The sequence below is a fragment of the Bos indicus x Bos taurus genome, chromosome 15 (assembly GCF_003369695.1).
Source record: "Bos indicus x Bos taurus breed Angus x Brahman F1 hybrid chromosome 15, Bos_hybrid_MaternalHap_v2.0, whole genome shotgun sequence".
NCBI lineage: Eukaryota > Metazoa > Chordata > Mammalia > Artiodactyla > Bovidae > Bos > Bos indicus x Bos taurus.
In genome coordinates this window covers 31527806-31549783 of record NC_040090.1, presented here as the reverse complement: position 1 = coordinate 31549783, position 21978 = coordinate 31527806, and the positions used below count along the sequence as shown (strand labels likewise).

The following is a 21978-nucleotide window of genomic DNA, read 5'->3' as shown; positions in this document are numbered from 1 at the left end:
TGGACTTACTGAGGCTCAGGTTCTTTGTGTCTCAGCACAGAAGGAATTCAGGGAGAGGCAAAGTGATAGGCAGGACATAGAATTATTAATATAGGATGCTTGTGAGAGATGCAAGTGGGTAGGCAAGGGAGCTCTGCTTACTTGTAGACTTTTTGATGACAGCCATTTTGACAGGTGTGAGGTGATATCTCATTATGGATTTGATTTGCATTTCTCTGATGATCAGCTATGTTGGGCATTTCTTCATATGTCTGTTGACCATCTGTATATCTTCCTTGGAAAAATGTCTATTCAGATTTTCTATCCATCTTTAAATCGGATTGTTTTTCTTTCTTTTTTTTTTTTTAACATTAAGTTATATGAGCTGTGTACACATTTTGGATATTTATCCTCTATTGGTCATTCCATTTGCAAATATTTTCTCCCATTTAGTAGGCTTTCTGTTTTGTCCACAATTTCCTTTGCTATGCAAAGCTGTTATGTTTAATTAGATCATAGTTGTTTATTTTTGCTTTTGTTTCTTTTGCCTTAGTATAAACAGATCTAAAAAAAATAATCACTAGGATTTATGTGAAAGAGTATTCTGCCTATGTTCTCTTCTAGGAATTTTATGGTTTCAGGTCTTATATTTAGGTTTTTAATCCATTTGAGTTTTTTTTTAATAGTGTGAGAAAATGTTCTAATTTCATCCTTTTAATGTAGCTGCCTAGTTTTCCCAACACCACTTATAGAAGGAATTATCTTTTCTCCATTGTACATTTTTACCTTTATTGCTGTAGATTAAATGACTCTACGTGTGTCAGTTTATTTCTGGACTCTCTGTTCTACTCCACTGATCTATGCATCTGTTTTTGTACCAGGATCATGCTTTTTATTAATTACTGTAGCTTTGTAAAACAAAGATTTACAAAGTGAGGGGGCATGATACTCCAGCTTTGTTCTTTTTTCTCAAGATTGCCTTTGTCCATCAATTATTGTTGACTCTCCAGCCCAAGATACCCAATTAAGCTCTCAAGTAAGAATACTCAATTTCCTGTTGGCCCTGTCCAGTGGAGAATATGAACAGTACATTATCATGATCTGATTTACATTTTTAAGAGATTACTTTGAAAAAAAAAAAAGTAGCATGAGGATTAGCCAGCTAAAGCTTAGAATTCTATTTAAAACAAAACAAAACAAAACCCTGTCTTGGAACAGTTGTTTTCAAATCATATTTCAAGGAACTCTAGTATTCAGCATAATGTCTCAGGAACTAACAGAAAGAAGTAGAAGATGACATATGCATGTATGGGTAATGGGGCCCAACCAAAAGGGAAAAAAGCTCACAGCTTTAACCAAACAACTTCCCTTTTATCTGCTTTCTATATAAGGATTCCACGTAGGAGTTTGTAGCAGTTATTCAACTGTTATGTAGGAGCTTGTAACAATTATTCAACTGTTAAAAATATTTTAAAATCACTGCTTTAGAAGTTTGGTAAAAATTGGCAAGAAGCCTCCTAATTTTCTCTTTTTGTGTCACAGGGAGCCATTCATAATATAAACAATAAAACAGCAGAAAGGATCTATAATCTCATATTCCATGTACTCTTTAGGGGCTGTTCTAGAGAATTATAACCTTCTTGTTTCTGTCTCACTACTTATATGGATCATGTCCAATTTATCTCCGTATCACCATGCCTATCACCAAATATACACTTAGATACTTGTTGAGTTTAAGATGACACACAAACAATGTTAACAGATATAAGAAAAAGTGCTGTAATACAATATCGTCTCTTTGGTAAAGCTGCTAATACATACCACTCTATGTATATTTCCTTAAGAAATTCTTGCATAAATACACCAAGAGACACATACAAGAATGTTGATAGCAGTACTGTTTATAAAAGTAAAACAAAAACAACTAAAATTTCAGTTAAGAAAATGAGATGCAGTCACACGGGGAGCTTCCATTTTGCTAGTACTATTTCATTTCTGAAGCTGAGTGGTAAGCTAATGGGTAGTCATTTAATTTTTCTCTGAATGTATTTGTACATTTAGAAAATTTGATACATAGGTTTTAAAGTCCTATACCAAGGGTCAGAAACTATGGCCTGTGGGTCAAATCCAGCCTGATGTTTAGTTTTATAATAAAGTTTTACTGGAACACAGCCATTCATTTGCTTACATATTACCAATGACTATCCTACAGCATCAGAGTTGAGTGCCTGTAACAGAGCAATCTAAAATACTTACTATTAGGCCCTTTACAGAAAATGCTGCTCACCTCTTTCTGTTCGATTTCAAGATATAGAATGCAAATGAAGAAGCAATTAATCCAAAATATATGAATACAATTATGGCTATGGTTACTGGGGACAATGATGACCAGGGTTATTGATAGTCAGATTAAGGAGGATGGGAGCAAAACAAAAACTAAATAAGCTTTAGATCTCTGCTGTCCAATAGAACTTTCTGTGATGATGGTAATATTCTATATCTGTACTGTTCAATATGACAGCCACTACCCAAGTCACTTTTGAGTACCTAAAATGTGACTCTTGTTACTAAAGAACAGAATTAAAAATTTTACTTATGTTTAATTACTTTAAATAGTCACATGAACCTAAGGACTACCATATTTGATAGTACAGCTGCTGCTTCAGTTGTCACCTGAAATCTAGGAGGGGGTTCTTCAAGAAGAGTTGCCTCTAGTTTAGAAAGTTTCAGCCACTGATGGAAAGGCAAAAGTATGGATAATTTTTAAGGGCAAAGTTACAAATACATTTGAGAATCATACAATACTAAAAAAAAAAAACAGGCCAAATAATTACTCCCTCCAAGAAAAAGTATGTAAAGAGAAGCAGAGAGCCAGTCTTGACTCTTCTGTTGAAGTCAACCTCTTTGAGGTCTTCCATGTTAATTTATTAAGTGAATAAACATTACTAGGTGAATCAGAGGTATAACATCTAGAGCGATGGCAGGGAAACCAGAAGAGTTATGATTTAAAATCAAGAAGATGAGAGTTACAAATTCTACATGAGAATGAAGAAGACTTTTGGAATAATTAGTATTTTAGTCAGAAAAGCCTTAAAAATAAGAGGCCTGGATACCAATAATGACTTTCTCTTCATTTAACCAAGACAAATGTCTGTAAAAGATACACCATATTATCGTATTTTCTATATTTTGGTCACATATAAAGATGTTCACCTTTTGTTACTTTGCCTAATTATCAACTAGTCAGATATGTTTGGCATCCACTTAATATCTGTCTAGAAATAGGGTCCTGGTATTAAGTTCATCTGGTCAAGGCTGTGGTTTTTCCTGTGGTCATGTATGGATGTGAGAGTTGGACTGTGAAGAAGGCTGAGCGCCGAAGAATTGATGCTTTTGAACTGTGGTGTTGGAGAAGACTCTTGAGAGTCCCTTGGACTGCAAAGAGATCAACCAGTTCATTCTGAAGGAGATCAGCCCTGGGATTTCTTTGGAGGGAATGATGCTAAAGCTGAAACTCCAGTACTTTGGCCACCTCATGCGAAGAGTTGACTCATTGGAAAAGACTCTGATGCTGGGAGGGACTGGGGGCAAGAGGAGAAGGGGACGACAGAGGATGAGATGGCTGGATGGCATCACTGACTTGATGGACGTGAGTCTGGGTGAACTCCGGGAGTTGGTGATGGACAGGGAGGCCTGGCGTGCTGCGATTCATGAGGTCGCAAAGAGTCGGACACGACTCAGCGACTGATCCGATCTGATTAAGCTCTCAAAAAGTCTTTCATTAGATTGACATTTTGTTCTCTTTTCTATTAGGATGCATTATACTTCATTGTTCCTCATCCAAACCACTAAGAAAATATTTCGCAAGCTTCTAAAAGTAAAAATATCAGCTTATATATTGCACAAGAACACTACAAAAAAGGAGCATTTGAGGAACAAATTACAAGACGTCCTAGCAGTCAGCTGAACTGCTTTCCCATAGATTTGATGAAATCAGTTATCCAGTTTGCATGGCCAAGCAACAGCTCTTTTTTTGTTGTTGCTATTGTTGTTTTATTTTGGTGTTCAAAAAAACCTGCCTGACAATACGCAGACACTAGCAATATATTTAATGTCCACTCTAATCATAAAGTATACAAAGTATTCCTTGGGAAACCTGTCTAAATACTTTTATTTAGAAACTGACATGATCTTACTCTTTAGAATAATCATGACGGGGCAGAATTTGCAATTTTCAATTGTTAATTTTATTCTATAGTTCTCTCAGAATTTATGACATTCATGGTATGTTACTGCTTATTATACTAAATTTTACTATCAATAATATTGGAATGGTATGTAGAAAAGAACACAGCATGAAATCTAGGAAAGATATGGGTATGAAGTTACAGAAATCTTGATTTAAGTCCTAACTATTATATAGATCAGCTGAATCTCACTGTGCCTCCACCATCTGATTTGTAAAACAGGGAAAAACATAATATTTACTTCGAAAGATATTATGAAATAATGAAATTATGAAAAGCTAAATGAAATAATGTATTTTAAGCTACCTAGAGAAGAACCTAGCAATGTTAGACATCCAAACAGTTGCTCTATTCTCACTCCCAAGCATTCAAGGTCTCTTCTACGCTCTCCCCGTCCTTATCCTAAAAAAGTAAGATTTATTTAAAACAGAATAACAGAATTTATGTTATTTAATAGGATGATAATGACATGTATGCCAATTTTCAAAATTAACAAAACACTCTTCATTGTCTTATTCACTCCTGACAGAAATCAAAAGAGATACGATAGGGCAGGATTATTCCACAATTAACAAGGAAAGAGGAAATAAGTCTAATGAATGGGTATAATTTAAAGAGCTAATGGCACCAGCTCTGAAGGCAGAGAAACCTGCCAGAGTTGAATCCAGGCTTTGTCATAGTTTCCTCATTTGTAAAATGAGAATGATTCATTCTGCAAGGATAAAAATGAGAGTAATCGTTCATTCACTCTTCGATAAGTATTAATTTATAAACATTCACATGTATTAGGAATCAAACACTGTACTAGATAGCAAGGATGGAGCCTCAAGTGATACAGACAATAATTACTGTCCTCATGGAATGTATAATTAAGTGGAAGATAAGGCAGTTATCATATAAATCACATAAATACAGGTAAAACTACAACCATGTTTCAAAGTGCTTCAAAGATGTGATAAATCATTTTATGAGACCATCAGATTGGGTGGGAGTGTAACTGGGTTAAGGAGAACACAAGAAAAGAGATCTGAAGAAATGATGAAAAGAGCAAAGTAGTAGTTCTGATCAGCTCAAGAGGAGAGATATAAAGATACTGATATTCAGCTTCCCCTACAAACGGCCCACCAGAACACCATTTAGGGAAGCTCAAAGTTCATAAGTCCTACCCACAGACTAAAAGGGAGACCACGTACGGAAAAGAAAACTTCAAAATAAACTCTATCATTGAGACCATCAGAATTAAAAAGAGAAGATAAAGCACAGAAACCTGTTATATATAAAAAAAGGGATATTCAGGATATTAAAGGATCAAAATTTAGGATAATAAATGAATGAAAGAACAAAAGGATATTAAAACCATGCTGAAAATAATTAAAAACTTAACAAAAAACTATAAAGCTGAAGAGGTATCTCAGACAGTAGAGCATAATGAAAAAGGACAATAAAAGAAGAAAAAATAAATTTGCAGGACTAGACCTGGAGATCTAACATCTTAATAACAGGAGTTCCAGAAAGAGAAAAAAAAAAGGGAAAAACGAATTTAAGAATCAAAGGACATTCTAGAAATATTTCATAAGCTGAAAAGAAAAAACACTAGAGCAGATATGAAGGATGAAGAATCAGATGGTTCAGAGTTCTCAATATCTTTGTGACCCCATGGACTATACAAGACAACAGGAAACAAGATAACAATCGTCTTCAATATTTGAATAAAAAAGGCTTTTAACCTTTAATTCTACACCTAAGTATGAGCACAGAAAAATAACACCTTCATAACATAGTATGTTAAAAAACTTACCTCTCATGCCCACTCTCTCAAGAAAGTACTAGAGGATGTATTCCACCAAGGAGCAAAGTATACTAAGAACAAAGAAAATGCGATACAGGCAGTTGAGGACACTACACAGGAGACAGGCGAAGAGAGGTCCCAGAATAACCCCATTACAGGGCACACAGAGGGCAATTAAACCAGACCAGAGCAGTGTAACACAAAAGATAAACATAAGGAGGGCTGTCGTCTAAGATGCTATCAACTGTTAATCTAAGAATAGAACATCCCAGAAATATAAGGGAAAAAAACAGGAATAGTCAATTGTTTTAAATCCCTGAGAAGGTGTGAGGGAATGAGATACCATCCAAAGCTGAAGTGAAACGATCATCTTTAGAAAGGAGAAACAACTCTTGATATTAGACTTCTTGGAAGAGTCTTCAATACAGATGAAGCCTGTAATAGGACAGTAATGGAATTCCCTTTTAATGGTTTCTCTTTTCTCTAAAAATTAGCAAGAAAGACCACCTGCCAAGTGTGAAAGAGCTGGGATAAGTCTGAGATTTTAAGAAAAGGGAAAAAGTTGACAAAACTGTTGAAAATAGTAGAGAAAGTCAATCAGGGAAATACAGGAGGATATCTGAACAGTTTTGAGGATCCATTTGAAACTGGTTCCACGTTAATTTGGGCTTCCCTGGTAGCTCAGATGGTAAAGAATCCACCTGCAATGCATAGGACCTCGGTTCCATCCCTGGGTTGGGAAGATCCCCTGGAGGAGGACCTGGCAACCCACCCCAGTATTCTTGCCTGGAGAATCCCCATGGACAGAGGAGCCTGGTGGGATACAGTCCATGGGGTCACAAAGAGTTAGACATGACTTAGCAACTAAGCCCAGCACAGCCACATTAATTTATGATCATGAATCTGCTTTATTGAAAGATTTTCTTCGATAGGACTTGATTATTTAGATGCTGGTAAAGAGTGGTTCATCCAGAGTTGGGATTTCATTCATTTACAGGCTAGTGTGTTATTTAAATAATGAACTATACATACTAACCAGGTCAAAGAAGAAAATGAGAAAGGATAATATGCATAAAGTGATTAGAATTGCCTGGAGAATCCCAGGGACGGGGGAGCCTGGTGGGCTGCCATCTATGGGGTTGCACAGAGTCAGACATGACTGAAGCGACTTAGCAGCAGCAGCAGCAGCAGCAGCAGCAGGGTAATATCAAGTAATCAAAAAAAAAAAAAGACAGTTATGATTACTACTATCCATGGTCCTTTTATGTGAATTCATTATTCTGATTTATCATTTCTAAATTATCTCTCTTTAACTAGTCTGAGCCCTTTAAGAATAAGAAGAGTGTCTTGTTTATTTTTGCTTCTTCCAAAGCCTAGCACAGTAGCTACCATACTATAGTGAAAGTGAAGTCACTCAGTAGTGTCGGACTCTTTGCGATCCCGTGGACTGTAGCCCACCAGGCTCCTGGGTCCATGGGATTCTCCAGGCAATACTGGAGTGGGTTGCCATTTCCTTCTCCAACCATACTATAAGTAACTATTAAATGTGTATCATTGTATGATAAAATCAATGACTTAAATTTCCTGCTTTCAAGCTATTCATATAAAACCTTTTTAATTAATTTTTTTTTGGAGTATAGTTACTTTACAATGTTGTGTTAGTTTCTACTGTAGAAGAAAGTGAATCAGTTATACGTATACATATATCCCCTCTTTTTTGGATTTCCTTCCCATTTAGGTCACCACAGAGCATATAATAGAATTCCCTGGGCTGTACAGCAGGTTCTCACTGGTTATCTATTTTGTACATATTATCAATAGTGTATATATGTCAATCCCAATCGCTCAATTCCTCCCACGTACCCACTATCCCCTTGATATTCATACATTTGTTCTCTACATCTGAGTCTCTACTTCTGCTTTGCACATAAGATCATCTATACCATCATAAAAATTTTGTTTAAAAGATTCCAGTTAAGCTATTAACAAAAGTCCAGAAACATTAACAAAAATCCAGAAAATAGACAGCCACTAAAGGGCCACTATCAATTCAATGATAGAAACTTACTAAGTAGCTAACAGTATAATTAATAGATATTATTCAATATTGCAGACTACAGAATTTGCATAACGAAGGAAATGAATTAGCACACACAATGTGAAATTTGAGAATACAATTTCCTGTTTCTAAAGGACAGGAGGGATTCCTGCCTTGATTTTTTATCATTCAATACCCTATAATGTTTCATGAAATGAGTAATCTGAAGCACATCTACCCAATGATGATCAAATACCTAGGTGTAAAAGGACTTCAAAGTGTATTCAAAGATACATAATCTGAGGTCCAGCTAGGGCCCATTAATCTCCTCTTTTTTTCTGGCAGGAAGCAGATCCCCAAATAATACTGTACCTTTGCTGGTATATAAAAGGTCATAGGATTTTAGGTAAGAAATCTTTTTTGACTGTGGATTCAATTAAAAAAATATATATTTTATTTTTGCTACTGTTTAAATTAATACAATGTTCATTTAAAAATATTCAAAGGGGAAAGTATATATTTGCCAAGTCTCCAGTTGGTCCTTGTAAGTCTGAAGCACATGCAACCCCTAATAACATGTCTAAACTTCTAGGTCAACTATTTTATGGGAAAATGTCTGAAGAGTTCTCGTCTGAGATGTCAAAATAATTCAGATCTCTCTCATCTCTTATATTCTAACCAGCAGAAGTCAGAATAGCACAGAAATCAGGAAAAGGGGTTTCACACAATAAATCAAAAGGAAATAAAAAAACTGCAATAGGATACTTCTTAGTTCAGTAGTACTCTCTCCATCCCTTCATTTTTCCTTAAAGGTTCCAGTATATGACCTGTCTCTATTTTCAAGGAAAGAACTTGTAGTTTCTGGACAGTTTATCTCTTTCTCAGAGCCATCATATCAAAAAAAAAAAAGGAAAAAACAATAACTTGCTGCACTCCCTTCTCAACATCTCTGATTTGTAGAGCAAGCAATTCAATCAAAGCAATGTGTTTGGACAGTCATTAAGAATAATGTATTTGAGAGGGATGGGTTGAAAATAAAAACAGAATAATCAAGTTTGGGCCCTTGAGAAGACAGAAGAAAAAGAGATACAATTTCAAAGCAGAACTTGTCTACCAGCCATGAGGGCAAAACTGGCAGCAGGTTAAAAAAAGTTTCTTCTCCACCCTTTGTCTTTTCCTTGAGTTAAAGTTAAAGATACATATAGATGTATAAATAGAGGAAAACCAAGATCGAATTTTGGTATATAAGTAACTGTAACCCATTCTAACATCCTCATATAACTACTAGTTATATTTTCTCTTGTTTTACCCCTAGGCACCTCAAAATCATAAAACATTAATGCACAAGCTTATCTATCAATTAAGTATAAAATGATTAAATTTTAAAAATCTAAGCCTCTGACTGTGTGTATCACAATAAATTGTGGAAAATTCTGAAAGAGATGGGCATACCAGACCACCTGATCTGCCTCTTGAGAAACCTGTACGCAGGTCAGGAAGCAACAGTTAGAACTGGACATGGAACAACAGACTGGTTCCAAATAGGAAAAGGAGTTCATCAAGGCTGTATATTGTCACCCTGCTTATTTAACTTATATGCAGAGTACATCATGAGAAACGTTGGGCTGGATGAAGCACAAGCTGGAATCAAGATTGCCGGGAGAAGTATCAATAACCTCAGAAATGCAGATGACACCACCCTTATGGCAGAAAGTGAAGAGGAACTAAAAAGCCTCCTGATGAAAGTGAAAGAGGAGAGTGAAAAAGTTGGCTTAAAGCTCAACATTCAGAAAACGAAGATCATGGCACCCAGTCCCATCACTTCATGGCAGATAGATGGGGAAACAGTGGAAACAGTGGCTGACTTTATTTTTCTGGGCTCCAAAATCACTGCAGATGGTGACTGCAGCAATGAAATTAAAAGACGTTTACTCCTTGGAAGGAAAGTTATGACCAATCTAGACAGCATATTAAAAAGCAGAGACATTACTTTGCCAACAAAGGTCCAACTAGTCAAGGCTATCGTTTTTCCTGTGGTCATGTATGGATGTGAGAGTTGGACTATAAAGAAGGCTGAGTGCCGAAGAATTGATGCTTTTGAACTGTGGTGTTGGAGAAGACTCTTGAGAGTCCCTTGGACTGCAAGGAGATCCAACCAGTCCATCCTAAAGGAAATCAGTCCTGGGTGTTCACTGGAAGGACTGATGTTGAAGCTGAAACTCCAATACTTTGGCCACCTGATGCAAAGAGCTGACTCACTGGAAAAGACCCTGATGCTGGGAAAGATTGAGGGCAGGAGGAGAAGGGGACAACAGAGGATGAGATGGTTGGATGGCATCACCGACTTGATGGACATGGGTTTGGGTGAACTCCGGGAGTTGGTAATGGACAGGGAGGCCTGGTGTGCTACAGTTCACGGGGTCGCAAAAAGTCAGACGTGACTGAGTGACTGAACTGAACTGAACTGAAGCTTTTAAAAAATAATCATATATTAATAAACACTATACAGTAAATAAATGCTGCTGCTAGGGAATAATACAACCTTTTACTATGATTTTTCTTAAACATTTTCTTATACTAAAATTAATTCAGAATTATGAAACAGAGGTTACATAGACAATACAAAGTATATTCCATATTCCAGCAAAAAGCAAGGTATTGCCTGCTATTCTATAGACTCAATCCCATACACCCAACAGTCAACTCAAACAAAATTACTGCAGATATTAAGGCTGTATTACCTTCATGATATTAACTAAATCTGTTTGATAGTAGCGATCCTGGTGTGCATTTGCTGCCGCTAATGTAAGAAGATAATCATTCCTTGCGTGGGTAGCTTTGGAATTACACTCAGATCGCCGGGCTTTTAACTAAAACATAGTAAGAGGAAAAAATAGTTAGTGCAAACCGACACAGCACTGAAAAACATACAAGGGCACTACCACTCTTAATCGGTTCCCCAATAAGAGTAAAGATGACCAGGTGAAGACACATTTATATGCATGTAAGAATTCTTCAGCACTACTGAAGAACTCAATAAACAGTGACTAGTACTTTGTCACACAGTAAGTTCAGTTCAGTTCAGTCACTCAGTTGTGTCCGACTCTTTGCGGCCCCATGAGCTGCAGCACGCCAGGCCTCACATAATAAGAGGGTTTTCAAATATTTATTATTTATACTTTATGTATTTTCAAAGCTCTTGAGAGAACTTCAAAATTGTATGCTCATTTTATTCTGATGGGACAATAATGATTCTCAAATTAAGTAAGTCTCTTATCTTCAAAGACATCAGTAAATCTGCTGGAGTTAGAAAATCATTTAAAAAAAAATCAACACCCTCTAATGTGGCAAAAGAAATGCATGCTAGAGGGGAGCTTAGCAGACAAAGGCAGGTCACTAAGTTTATTTATCAGGTATTCTACAGCTTGAGGATACCACAGGAAAAATTTACCTGCATCTGGCCTAGAATATTGTGCTTAGAGGTATAAACCTAAGTGAAATGGATTTTGTAAAGCTTTCTAAAGCCCAAAGACCAGTTAAAGTCTCTTGGACTAAGTGCTAAAGGCAACAGTCCTAAGCAGGTTAGGCACAGAAATTTACCTCTAAAGCAATCTTGAGAAGCAGGGAGTATCCAAAGGGCTGACACCTCGTTGAAAAACTCCATGAACTGGGAAAAAAGTTCTTCCCTAATGACTTTAAAATGCTTCTCTATATGGAAACTAGATGGAAATAATTTAACTGCACCTTCAAAAGGCCCAGTTCTTTTTTTTTTAAGCTAAGGTTTCTTGTGAAATAAAGTTTTCAAAAACTCACCTTTACGCTTGCCTTCTGTAAACTGATTCTTGATTGAAAAAGACTAAGTTTAGATCTATAATGAAAATAGAAAAGTATATTTAATAACTATCAAATTACATAATGATTATTATAATTAATAAATTTTTTTAAAAGTGACATTTTCCCATAACACCATTCTAAAAGAGAACTAGATAAATAGAAAACCAAACGCAATTATTATTTTCCTTTATTTTACTATAGGAAGAATTTAATATTATGGTGAAAAAGAAAATAGTGGGATTAATAAAATAAAAATATCCTGAATGAGAAAAATACAATTTGACAAATTTAGTATGTTGGTATTGCCTAATAAACAGAAGCCATCAAACTATAGGTTATTCCCAGTACCATATAGTTGCACATACTTTAGTACCTGCGAGGAAGCTTAAAGAAGCCCATGGACAACCAACCTATGGAGGCAAAGATTAGCAGGCTTCCCCGGCCTGTAACAATAGGCTGCAATAGGCTGTAACAATGCCAGGAAGGCAACCTACGGAATGATATTGACAGGCCCTACAAAGGCCTTAATTCCATCATGTCTCCCACTAACAGTTCTTGTTGGAGTGCTCCCTCCACTCTTAACATAGTACTCAGAACATAGTGATAAAGCCCTGCAACTTTCTACCCTGTATGATTTTACTCTGTTTAACCTTCTCTTTTCTGGGGTACTTATTTCTCTCAATCCCTCTCAGCTTGTGAGGGGAACCACAATTAAAATCAGTAATAAAAATATGGTGAAGTGAAGTGAAGTTGCTCAGTTGTGTCCGACTCTTTGCGACCACCAGGCTCATCCATCCATGGGATTCTCCAGGCAAGTATACTGGAGTAGGTTGCCATTTCGCTTTACCCAAACAACTAGAGGTAAAAGTAAGGAGAAAGTCAACAGACAAATGCTAAAGAACAACCAACATTCCCACGACCAGTGATTTTTGAAGCTGCAATGTTTGTCTTGACTACCGTGTCATGGTGATTGCCATGGGAAAAGTCAATGCATGTGCTGGACACTATGCCATAATATCAAGTAAAGTTGCAGGCTATTTGGTACTGGAAGACAGAGCAAGACAGTCTCTGATGAGCCAATGTGAAGAGGATAGCAAAAGCTGTCTCTCAACTTTCTAAAAAGAGAAAAACACTCTCTTATTAGATGCACAAATATGCATCCCAACTGCTCCACTGTTTAAAAAAAATAGTTGGATCTAAAATACTCCTGTTATTTTTCTACTTTGTTATTATATTCATACTTGATGGGGGTTTTATTAGTCAGATTCCTATTCATTTTGATCTAGAAAAGCAAAGGCTACAGACTTTAAAATTGGAGTGCCTGTTCAGGGTTAAGAAAGACTGTGTTTGGGGTATACTCATTTCTACTTTTTTTGTAGCCATTATCTAAATAGTCTGAGTTGCATCTGGATTTTCTAATATAAGGATTTAAGTTTATGGTTTCTGCTTCATTTGCCAATCCTCACACAATCCTTGGGTGGCAATAAAGAAAATACTAGTAACAAGTAAAATAATAAAGTTTCTAACTTCAAAGATTATCATCTAGAACAAATAAAATATATATTGATACAAACAATGAACTATACTGCATACTCCCCCTTCCTCACCCACTTTCCAAATGTTAATGTTCCTTAGGTTTCCAAACTCAACTTCTCATCTCATTTTATATATGATGCCATCATTTTAACTATCATCTGATATGCAACTAACCCCCAAAGCAAGATCTTCAGGCCCAAATTCTCCTGTGAGAGTCAGATATATAACCTTCTACCAAATACATCAACTCCACGGTCCCACAGGTTTTTCAGAACCTATATATTTAAAGCGGAACTCATCCATCAAACTGTATACTTCCTTCTATGCTCTCTCCTAATGTACACATCTGAATGTACACATTCCATTACCTGTCAAATCATCTGTCAAAACTGTATATACCCCAGTTTTCACTTCCCCTTCCTGGTCTTTCTTCTCATCTCTACTTAGAAAAACCATTCTTCAGAACTGTGCCCAAATACCACTTCTTCTATAAAGGTTTCCTTTCTCATTAGGCAAAATTAATCTATCTTCTAGACTTATATAACAGTGTTTTCACATAACTACTAAAATAATTACTAGGTGACATTCGGCATTTACTTTCTTTGAGTTTACTGTGAATAAACAAACCATAAATTTACTTTAATACACATTTGTTTTTAATTCTAGGCTTTAGACATTTTGAGGGCAAAGCTTATCTTACTGATTTCTGGATCCATGGTACCCAGTATAGACTAATCATTCAAAAAAAAAAACTTATTTAGCAAGTGAATAAAGAGATATTTCTTTCCCTGTTGTAGAATTAATTTTCATGAAAAGTTACACGTGGAACTAAATGTCTGATCTGCTGTACCCTCTTTGAATCTGAACCATATTAGGAGGGAGTTTCTTGTGATCAGCATCTGTGCCAAATCCATTTGTGTGTGTGTTAGTCGCTCAGTCGTGTCCAACTCTTTGTGATCCCGCGGACTGTAGCCTGTCAGGCTTCTCTGTCCATGGAATTCTCCAGGCAAGAATACTAGAGGGGATTGCCATTCCCTTCTCCAGAGGAACTTCCCCACCTGGGAATCGAACCCTGATCTTCTGCATCCCAGGCAGATTCTTAACCGTTTGAGCTACAGGAAAGTCCCTGTGTCAAATCCATACCTCTCAAGAAAAGCCCCATAACTGTCCTCATTTTCACCCGTGGACCTTGGCTCAAGTAGGTATTTATATATGCTCTACAAAATCTGTCAATTCTCTGTTTTCAAATCTCTGAGAATTTAAAAAAACAAGTTCTTAAAAACCACCATGACAGGATATCCCTAATTGGAGAGAATCTAATCTAAAAACTTCAGATCTTACTGAGAAGATGGGTTCACCAACTCTTAAGAAAGTATAGGAAATATCTGTATGCTTATAAAAATAAAATAATTAAGAAAATAAACTAAGGGAAATGTTAAATATGTTTTCCAGTAACATTAAGCACGTTATGAATATTCATTTACCATCCCTTGGTACAAAATACACTTTCCAGGAGCCCCTAAATTTTCACAACATTTGCCTATGAGATTGCTTAATTTCCTGCAGACAGAAAAATATATTAGAAAGATACCCCTGACTCCTTCCTAGTCTGCACAAGTGTTCAATTGTACAGACTTTCTGATTCCATGACTAGGAGTTCAAACTCCTACATTTTCCATCGGTGAACTGACTGAATGGGAGTCTTACCCTTCCTTATAGACATCTTCAGAATACCATTCAAAAACACAGGTGTCCTTATTCTTAAGAAATTTTAATCTTTCCTCAAGCTGTCATTGCAAAAATCTCTAACTGCTAGCTTTACATTTCTTTGTGTTATAAACTGCCAGTTCGTTCTTTTCCTAATTATTTTTAAATAAAGGACTTGTAATTCACATATACTGAAAGTGAAAATCACACACAGTTGCTAAAGCATACATTAAAAAGTGTATGTTAGAACTTCATATAAGAGAAAATTCTAGAGCAGGATTTCTACACTGAGGTCAGTGCTCTTGTTCACTTGATGTGTCCATCATCCTTCAGTGGCACACTGAGCATCAGGGATTTTTCAACTACAATTGATTTAGTCTGGCATGAGAAAAATGAGGCTCTAAAACCCTGATATTCAGACATCTAAGCAACTTAAGCAGACTCTTGCTAAGCTTCCAATACAATGTTCATTTGTCTTCTTTCTTTTTCAAAATTCAATTTAATGTGAAAACTGATCAAACATTCTCATTTTGCTAATATTAATGTAAATAAAATCAACCAATTTAAGAGAAAAATTTGATCTAAAGTATGTAACATTTACAGGTCTGATGAAATGCCCTGTACTAACAGAAAACAAAGTACTGGCAAAAATAACATTTATTTGCATAATTACTTTTTCAGAAATGCTAAAACACATACTTTGACTCGATGTCAGCTTTCTCTCGTACTGCATGAGCCATCTGTTCAGTCTCAAAGTACTTCTTCTTGCCTTTAGCTAAATCTTTTACTGTCTCTTGCAGTTCAGTTTGGATCTTTGTCAACTGGTCCACACACTGTAAAATACAAAGTGCAGTTATTATGATTTTAGTCTTTAGGCTTACAGAAAATGAGTCTGTCCTAAGAACTATGCACTATGCCCTCAGGATGGAAACCCAGGAGAAGAATCAGCACATTTAGAACCCTTCAAATTGCAAATTAAAACCCAGTGAACAGCTGGTACTCCCATTTCAAGTAATGTATGGAATAGTGTCACATTTTGCCTAATAACTCTGCTTTGAGAAATAACCTCTGAGTGCTGCTGATAACTGACTAGGGCATAAGAAGAGCAACAAAGAAAATGTTCTCAGTGTTGGAGCACAGCAATAAAGGCAAAAGATTAAAGCAATTCTGTAATCTTCATAATATTAATAAAGTCTCCTATCTATATGTTTGGGGAACTGACGGCACAAAGGATACTGAAGGATTCATGTCAGAAGTGAGTGAAGGAAGAGTGAAATCTGAGTTTAACATGGTAAGTCCAAGATGAAGGAGAAAACAAAGAAACCTGGGTACCACATAACAATTATTACTCAAAACTATCCCAAATTCAACTCTTTGGATACACATACAGATTCAAGGAGAAGGGACAGACATAATAACTCAAAGAAATATTTAATGAATAACTCTTATAACACAATGGGGCCCAAGTAACACTGCTTTGGGACCCTTCTGGATGTCCAAAGTGGAATTTTTTTCCCCAGTTGGAAACAGTTTGAGGCCAGTTTCCCCAGTTTGAGCTCAATTCAGCTCAAACCTCCATTGAAAAACTTCTGAGCGTGGAATAACACTGTCAATACATGGTGGAGACTGAAGAAATCAGCAAAGCAGGAAGAGACACTGGTTAAGAGACTACTGTGCCAGGATGAACAGTGTAGAGTAGAACAAGAACATCAGAAGAGCAAGGGTAAAGCACAAATAAATTGAAATTTAAACATTTGACATACAGGCTAGAGTTTCTCAGTAACTTAGGTGTTAAGAAAGGGACTACTCTACAGGAAGAGAGAGATCTGAAAGGTTCCCTATGGGTACATTTATTGAGCATGTAATAAGTGTCAGGCTATGAATAAAGGGTAGAACCAAACAAAAACCTCTTTCCTCCTTCACGACAACCTAACACTCCCACAGAATAGTGCTAAACATCCCAATAATGCCAGGCTTGCATGTGTGAAGAGCTAAGAGAATGCTCCATGGCTACAATTAGATATTAATAGTCAGGTAGTGGAGCATAGCCTGAAAAAATACAGCTGTGTTTAATGGGCAAAAGGGATGGATTATTTAAAAGAGTCAGGTGTAAGGTATCTATATCCAAAATGTACATCCAAAACAATGAAACTTGGCCTCAGAAAAACTAATCAGTGAAGGGAAGCCCAAGAGTCCCATGGTGATACACAGCACTGAAAAGGTTGCTAATTTGAATATTTTGAGAGGAAATGAAACACAGTAGGTCAAAGGTTTTCCTGAGGATTGCAAGCCATGTGGGTAGAATCTTGGAATATTCACACAGAGTGAACACCATGGGTACATGTACATGAGCACATACACACAAGCACATGCATACACACACACACACACACAGAGCCACTCACTCCTTATATCCCTACCCTTTGAAGGAAAAGACATCTCTCCTTACTCCCAGGTTAAGCTAATAACTCATAAATATTAATTAATTTCCATCTATAAAAGGTTGTTAATTAAATTACATTCTATATGTGCCACAATATTAGATGAATTTTGTGTTATTCATATTTTTAAAAGCACTTCTCAAAAATCTCTTCATTAAACTCTAGTTGGGTCTATCCTACTTGCTTTTTCTCTTTACATAAGTTTCTAAGATAGTTTATCAAACAGTATTAGAGAGAGCCTGTGTGCACAATGAAGAGATCTCTTGTGACCTTCTTCCCTAGCATTCATTAAAATAACAACCAAGTGTTTTCCACCACCCAAGTGGATTCTTTCAAGTGACAGTAATTTGGGTTCTTCTTCAAAGGAAAATGCCTGCACACAGCAAAATATCAAAAATATTTATTAAATAAGTCATCAAACTTAATTTGCAAAGGAATAGGATTTCCTTTCCAATTTTTAAAATAAAAATTTTTTTTTTCTGTAGAAATATAATTTTCGGAGGAGGATTAAGTTATATACTTAAAAAGAAGCTTAATAGTACCTAGGTTAAGAAAAGCCTTGATGTGATACATGTCCAACTTTTTCCTAAGAGGTATTAGCACTGAATAGAGACATGAATGTAAGTTTACATTAGAGCTAAGGGATCATACAAAATGAAAAACGTGGATATTATAATTCAGAATTCTACTGAAGAAATTAAAAGTATGATTCCTGAGTATGACACAGATACTAGGATAGATAGACCTGCTAACAACTTGAAGGTTCTCTGACCCGGTAATCATGTCCTGGAAGTTCATCCTAAGAAAATAACTTAAAAAAAATTGAATTCTTATTACCTTAGTGGTAATAAAACAGAGGAATGATTACATAAAGCAGAATAAATGAAAGATGTATTCAGAAGTAAAAAATAATAAACATAAAGCTTGTATAGAAACATTAACAATAAATTAGGAAATAGAGAACGCAAAAAAACAGAATACTCTAAAAATAATTATCCATGTATTAATTACAACTACTATAAAAACTAAGAAGGTAAAGGAGTAGGAAACATAAATAGTCTACTGAGGTGAAGAAGCTATTTTTCTGTAAAACTATTTAAACAATAAATAAAATTGACAAAATAGAGAAAATTTTAAAAAAGAACATGAACATTAAAATGTTACAGAGGGGTTAACATTCAAATATATAAACAGTTCAAACAATTTGATATTAAAAAAAACCTGATTAAAAAATGGGCAGAAGACCTGAATAGACAATTTTCCAAAGAAGATATGCAGATGGCCAACAGGCACATGAAAAGATGCTCAACATCACTAGTCATCAGAAAAATGCACATCAAAACTACAGTGAGGTATGACTTCACACCTATCAGTATGACTATCATCAAAAAGACCACAAATAACAAACGCTGGCAAGGATGTGGGAAAAAAGGGAACCTTGGTACTCTGTTGGTGGGAATAAAAATTGGGGCAGCCACTGTGGCAAACAGTATGAAGGTTCCTTAAAAAAACTTAGAACTACCATATGATCCAATAGTCTACTCCTGGCAATATATCCATAGAAAATGAAAACACTAATTTAAAAAGATACATGCACCTCAGTGTTCATAGCAGCATTATTTACAATTGCCAAGATTTGGAAGTAATCTAAGTGCCCATCAACAGATGAATAGGTAAAGAAGATATGGTATACATATAGCTCACACACGAAGGAATACTACTCAGTCATAAAAAAGAATGAAAATTTGCCATTTGCAACAACATGGATGGATTTGGAGGGTATTATGCTTAGTGAAATAAGTCAGAGAAAGCCAAACAGTGTACATTAATACTTATATGTGGAATTTAAAAAATAAAGTAGTGAATACAACAAAGAAGAAGCAGACTCATATATATAAAGAACAGACCAGTGGTTACCAGTGGAGTGAGATAAGGGGAGAGGGGCAAGAGATAAGATACATGAATATATTGTGCAGCACGAAGAATATATCCAGTACTATATAGTAACTATAAATGAAGTATAATCTATAAATATTTTAAACCATTATATTATTCAACTCAAAATAAATTAATACTATAAATCAACTATATTTCAATTAAAAAGATATTAGAGAATTTTAAGTCAAATTGGTTTTGATCATGAACAATTTGTTTTAGACTATCCTCTTCTACTCTATTAACTGTAAAAGTTAGACAACAGAGATTTTTAGAAATAGCCAGAATTAAAAAATAGCAATACACACTGGACTTAAGGGACTTGATATCTGGAAGAAGAGAAGCATAGCTAGGTAAGCTCTACATTCACCTTTTACTTTTTCCCTTATGGCAATTTTTGAATCATGGTACAGAGAAGTACGGAGAAGGCAATGGCACCCCACTCCAGTACTCTTGCCTGGAGAATCCCATGGACGGAGGAGCCTGGTAGGCTGCAGTCCATGGGGTCGCTAAGAGTCAGACATGACTGAGCGACTTCACTTTCACTTTCACTTTCATGCACTGGAGGAGGACATGGCAACCCACTCCAGTGTTCTTGCTTGGAGAATCCCAGGGATGGGGGAGCCTGGTGGGCTGGTCTCTGGGGTCACACACAGTCAGACACGACAGAAGCGACTTAGCAGCAGCAGCAGCAGCACAGAGAAGTAGAATATAAACAGAAAGTGGGTTTGTTTGTTTGGTTTTTTTTTTTTGCTCTTTTTAACTAGACTGTGGAAACAGAGGTTGGAGTTTGAGGGTGCCAAAAGAGTAGGAACTTGAGAGACTCAATCTTGGAAGTAGAGTACTACAGACAAGCAAGCCATAAAATCTGAATGCAATTTCCCCAAGTCATCAGTTGACTTCTAAATGGCATGTGTGGAATGAAGCTCCAAGAAATTCAGGAAAGAACAGTAGCTAAAAGGCTAATGAGCTGAGCAACGAACAGCTACATGAGCAGAGCAGCTACATGATGTTGAGAAGAAAAAGGCTGGAGTTCAAGTCTTGTCAAAACAGAAAGGCTTTGGTAAATATCCTATACTTTCAGGTAAGACCCCAGAAGTAAGGACAAAAGTGAAAAAGACAAGCCTAAAAAGTCTAACGCTAAATAGACCCTAACAGAATCAAAGTGATTAAATAGTATTCTATCTGCATGCTAAAAAACTTAACTCTCTTTGGAAACAGAAAACATCTTCCATAGCCTCTACAATTTTTATCCATAATATCCAGCACCATGAGGCTTACAAAAGCAGTAGACCCAAATAACTAAAAACAAACAAACAAAAAAACAGATAATGATAAAAAGAGACCTATAGTGTTCACATAGTGGAACTATGAAACAAAGATTAGGAGTAATACATTAAACAGGAGAAAGAAAAAACATGAAGAATTGCATCAGAAACATTGACTCCATTTTTTAAAAAATAAAAAATTCTAGAACTGAAGAATACACTAAGATTCCAAAAGATAAGTTTTAAAAGCAGATTAGAAATAGCAGAACAGCACAGGAGCACTATGCACAATAGTCAAGAAATGAAAACAACATTTGTAACGACCTATACGAAAACAGATTCTAAAAAAGAGTGGATATAAGTGTATATAACTACACTACAGCAGAAACTAAGACAACATTATAAATCAACGATACTCAAAAAAATTTAAAGATGTGGCATACACGATACACATACACACACTGGACTATTATTTAGGCATAAAAAGAGCAAAATTTTGCCATCTGCAGAAACATGGATGGACCTACAGAATATCATACTAAATGAAGACATAAGACAAAAACAAATATTATATGATAGCACTTATATGTGGAATCCAAAAAATACAAATGAATCTATATACAAACAGAAATAGACTCACAGACATATAAAACAAACATATTATCAAAGAGAAAAAGCAGGAGAGAAGGGATAAATTAGTATGGGGAGGCCTTACAAATAGCTGTGAAAAGAAGAGAAGCGAAAAGCAAAGGAGAAAAGGAAAGATATAAACATCTGAATGCAGAGTTCCAAAGAATAGCAAGAAGAGATAAGAAAGCCTTCTTCAGCGATCAATGCAAAGAAATAGAGGAAAACAACAGAATGAGAAAGACTAGGGATCTCTTCAAGAAAATCAGAGATACCAAAGGAACATTTCACACAAAGATGAGCTCGATAAAGGACAGAAATGGTATGGACCTAACAGAAGCAGAAGATACTAGGAGGTGGCCAAAATACACAGAAGAACTGTACAAAAATGATCTTCACGACCCAGATAATCACGATGGTGTGATCACTGACCTAGAGCCAGACATCCTGGAATGTGAAGTCAATTGGGCCTTAGAAAGCATCACTACGAACAAAGCTAGTGGAGGTGATGGAATTCCAGTTGAGCTATTCCAAATCCTGAAAGATGATGCTGTGAAAGTGCTGCACTCAATATGTC

General features: G+C 36.0%; 1 protein-coding gene across 3 annotated transcripts in view; it reads right to left on the bottom strand.

The window, feature by feature from the left end:
- FCHSD2 (FCH and double SH3 domains 2) overlaps window positions 1-21978 on the bottom strand; it is a 294896-nt gene that overhangs the window by 137507 nt on the left and 135411 nt on the right. For 2 of the 3 annotated variants that reach the window (XM_027562971.1, XM_027562972.1), the window contains exons 2-4: window positions 15830-15963; window positions 11867-11921; window positions 10795-10923 (exon numbers count right to left, since the gene is read on the bottom strand). In XM_027562971.1, coding sequence (XP_027418772.1) covers window positions 10795-10923; window positions 11867-11921; window positions 15830-15963 — 318 coding nt within the window. The remainder of the gene's footprint in view (window positions 1-10794; window positions 10924-11866; window positions 11922-15829; window positions 15964-21978) is intronic. The other variant, XM_027562973.1, reaches the window with a different exon arrangement.